General features: G+C 36.3%; 1 protein-coding gene across 1 annotated transcript; it reads right to left on the bottom strand.

The window, feature by feature from the left end:
• Positions 1-1,106: 1,106 nt before the first annotated feature.
• Positions 1,107-2,490, bottom strand: LOC120068567 (transcription factor TCP21-like). The gene has a single exon (XM_039020382.1). The coding sequence runs from the start codon at positions 2,329-2,331 to the stop codon at positions 1,543-1,545; it is 789 nt and encodes a 262-aa protein (XP_038876310.1). The 5' UTR covers positions 2,332-2,490; the 3' UTR covers positions 1,107-1,542.
• Between the last annotated feature and the right edge of the window lie 874 nt (positions 2,491-3,364).

Genomic DNA, 3,364 nt, shown 5'->3' on the forward strand with positions numbered 1-3,364 from the left:
AACAACACCCATCAACGTCCCCATGGAGGTTGATCTTCTATCCAAATTGAATTCAATTGATGTTTTCGAGCATGATTAATAAGCTCATGCGCCACAAAATTGCAAATACAGTTAACATAGGAGAAACCATGGAATGCTTTTCTTCATTGAAGGCCACATAAGAATTCTACGAAATATTGAATCTCATTATCATAACATGAGGATCTGATCGGAAGCTTCTAGAATAACGGGATCAGTCTCAGCCCAAAGAGGATGAATACCAACCTTAAGGGCCTTGAAGGTGGCTTCAAAAAGGATCATAACTTCAAGGACCTCAATAAAACCGATGAAAGCTCAAGCTATATATATACTTTAATACTTACTATTTACATTTCACACAGTAATTTTCTCTCTGTAAAACTATAATATCGTTAAATCTCATGTTATTTTTAAACGATACTAACCTAAGTAATGATAAATTAGAATAGTATCCATAGTGCAGAAAATTTCTCCAACCTAGGAGAATCGATATTGTTTTGGACTCTCAAATAATTTGTGTGAGAGAAATGGAAAGGGTAAGCATACAATAAATGACATTAAAACCAGCTCAGAGTACGAGCATACAAATGAATGACATTGAAGAATCAAAACAGAGAACAAAGCTTAAAAGAGTCAAAAAATAATTGAATTCAATCACTCGTTTCAATCGCAACATCCAAAATTTTCACCAATTAACATTTTACTATTTTTTTAAACTTTAAAAAAAAAAAAAAGAACCTAATGAATCAAATCAGATTCAAAGGTGAAAGCAATCCCAAAAATTTTCCAACCCAGAAAAATTCCCTTTTTCTTTCCCGAGAAAATGGAATCGAAACTTCCAAGTTTTATAATACATTCATTTCCAATACAAGTGTCGAGAATTAAGAAACAATTCCACAGAATGGAAAATTATGAATAAATAAAATAAAATAAAATAAAATAAAGGCCGTTCGATGATTATTCAGAAAATTATACAGAGAAAAAGAAAAATCAACCTAAAAAAACAGAGGACTAACAGAGAGAAGAAGAAGAAGAAAAGCTTCAACAAACTCATCAAACACAAAGCAGAAGAAGAAGAAGAAGAAAAAGAAGAAGAAGAAGAACACTAATTTTCTTGTTTGTGAAAGTATTACAGAACAAACCCAAAATTTCAAAGGAAAAAGGGGATAAAGAGAAAGCCATCAGCTCAATTCCTCCATGGATTTCCATTGAAATGGAGAAATAAATTCACCCAAATTAACACGGTTGTTGCAAAATCTGGGGAAAACAGCCACACCCTTTTTTGAAGGTTAAAAACCCTAATCAATCTTCCAAAAGAGAGACGAAAACCCTAAAAATTCACTCATTCCAAGCTAAGAATTCAATAGCCTAAAACCCTAAAATGGTCTAAAGCTCCACACGAAAAGGGGAAAAAGAAAACGATAAAGAGGGTGGTTGTTATATATTCTATGAACACGAACACCCACAAGATCAGAGGGACAGAATTATTACAACGCCGTCGTGAACGGCGGCCGGATTACGAAATCAATGGTGGTCGTTGTCTCTTCGTCCGGAACTTCCTGGTCCACCTGATAAAGAAGCAAGCAAATTCAGATGCCCCGGAAGGTAATTTCCCACTTTCGCCGCCGACGCCTCTCCCATCGATTGCTGCTGAACGAACAGCGACGCTTGATGAGAAACGGCGGTTGGCTGAATCACCATCTCCGGAGCTGCCGCCGCCGCAAAGCTCCACACCTGTCCAAAATCCGACCTCGCGGGAATCGCCCAGTACCCACCTGTGGCAGCCGGACCCATAATCGAACCAATAGTGGGGCCGACCGAAATGCCACCGCCGCCGCTGTCGTCTTTATTAGCTCCATCGTCATCGGTTCTGACACGTTTACCTAAAATGAAGGGCGCCGGAGCTAAAAGGGGTTTATGGTCGAGAGAGGAAGAAGAAGAGGAAGCAACGGCAGGAGTGCCTCGGAGTGAGGCGGAGATAGTGGAGAAGCTAGCCGGAGTGGTGCCGGTGCCAGTGGCGGCGATAATCGACGGCTCTGCTTGACGAAGAAGCCATTCGATAGTCTGGCCGTCGGATTTATGACCCAATTCGCGGGTGAGTTGAAAAACGCGAGCGGCGCAAACGATGGGCATACGAATACGACGGCCACGGCCGTCGACCTTGCTGTGGCGGTCCTTGGACGGAGGTTTTCTGACGACCAAAGCGCCATTGTTGGTGGACTGATTCCCCTGTATTTGGTGTTGATGTCTCTGTTGTTGAGAATGGTCGATTATGGCGCCATTGTTGTTGTTAACACCATCAGAACCAGACATGGTTAAGAGAGAGAGATGAAGAAGAAGAAGAAGAAGAAGAAGAAGAAGAATCGAAGGGGTGTCTATGGAGGATTGAGGAATTTTAATTTAAATTTTATAAATATTTTTTTGGGAATTAAATTTAGCTGAATTGGGGGTTTGGGAGTGTGTTTGGGAACAGAGGGCTCTAATCATTGAGAAGCAGGAGCTGGTGGAGACAGGAGGAGGGCACATGGGTGGTGGCTCCCACTTTTCTTTATTATTTTTTATTATTATTTATTTATTTCTCTCTTGTTGGGTCCCACATCCCCCTCTTATATATTTTTATTTTTACTCTCTCTCTATCCCCTTTTCTGCTTCTCTGGCTTGCTTGGTGGTTGGGCGTTTGTACCACACGCGCTTCTGTATTTATGGTAATTAAATTTAACACTTTCATTCGCTAACTATTTTATTACTTAATACTATTTTAGTTTTTATAATTTTACTACGTGTATTTGTAAGGAGTGTTTAATTTAGTCTCTATTACTGATTTATTCTTGATTTTTATTTTTTTTTATATCTATTAATATGTTTACGGCAAATTTTTAATATATATTTTTATATTATATTTTCTTATCTAAAAATTATTATTATAATTTAACTAATTTTGATAAAATTTAATCTGAAGAGTTTTAAGTTAATTTTTTTTTAATTACAAAAGACTAGAATTGAAAAACTCCTTAAAAAATTAAAATTAAACAATTTTCAAAGTATATTGATCAAAATAGTATTTATAATAGAAAAAATAGCAAAAACAAAAATATTGATAGTCTCCTATCAACTTCTATCAATGATAGACTTGTGTTAGTTTCTATCATTTATAGTATCAATGATAAACTTCTATCAGCTTCCATCACTTATAGACGTTAGATAGACTTCTATCAACATTTGTCAGTGATAGCCATTGATATTATAATTATTTTTTGTTATTTTTTAAATATTTTATTCTTATTTTTCTATTTTTTAAAATCCCAATTCTTATTTTTTATTTTAGAAAATTAAGTTTTTAATACCA

This window comes from Benincasa hispida, chromosome 12 (assembly GCF_009727055.1).
Source record: "Benincasa hispida cultivar B227 chromosome 12, ASM972705v1, whole genome shotgun sequence".
NCBI lineage: Eukaryota > Viridiplantae > Streptophyta > Magnoliopsida > Cucurbitales > Cucurbitaceae > Benincasa > Benincasa hispida.

What these genes read in the sequence shown, in the direction of transcription:
- LOC120068567 (XM_039020382.1), bottom strand. Translation starts at nt 2,331, where the DNA reads ATGTCTGGTTCTGATGGTGTTAACAACAACAATGGCGCCATAATCGAC.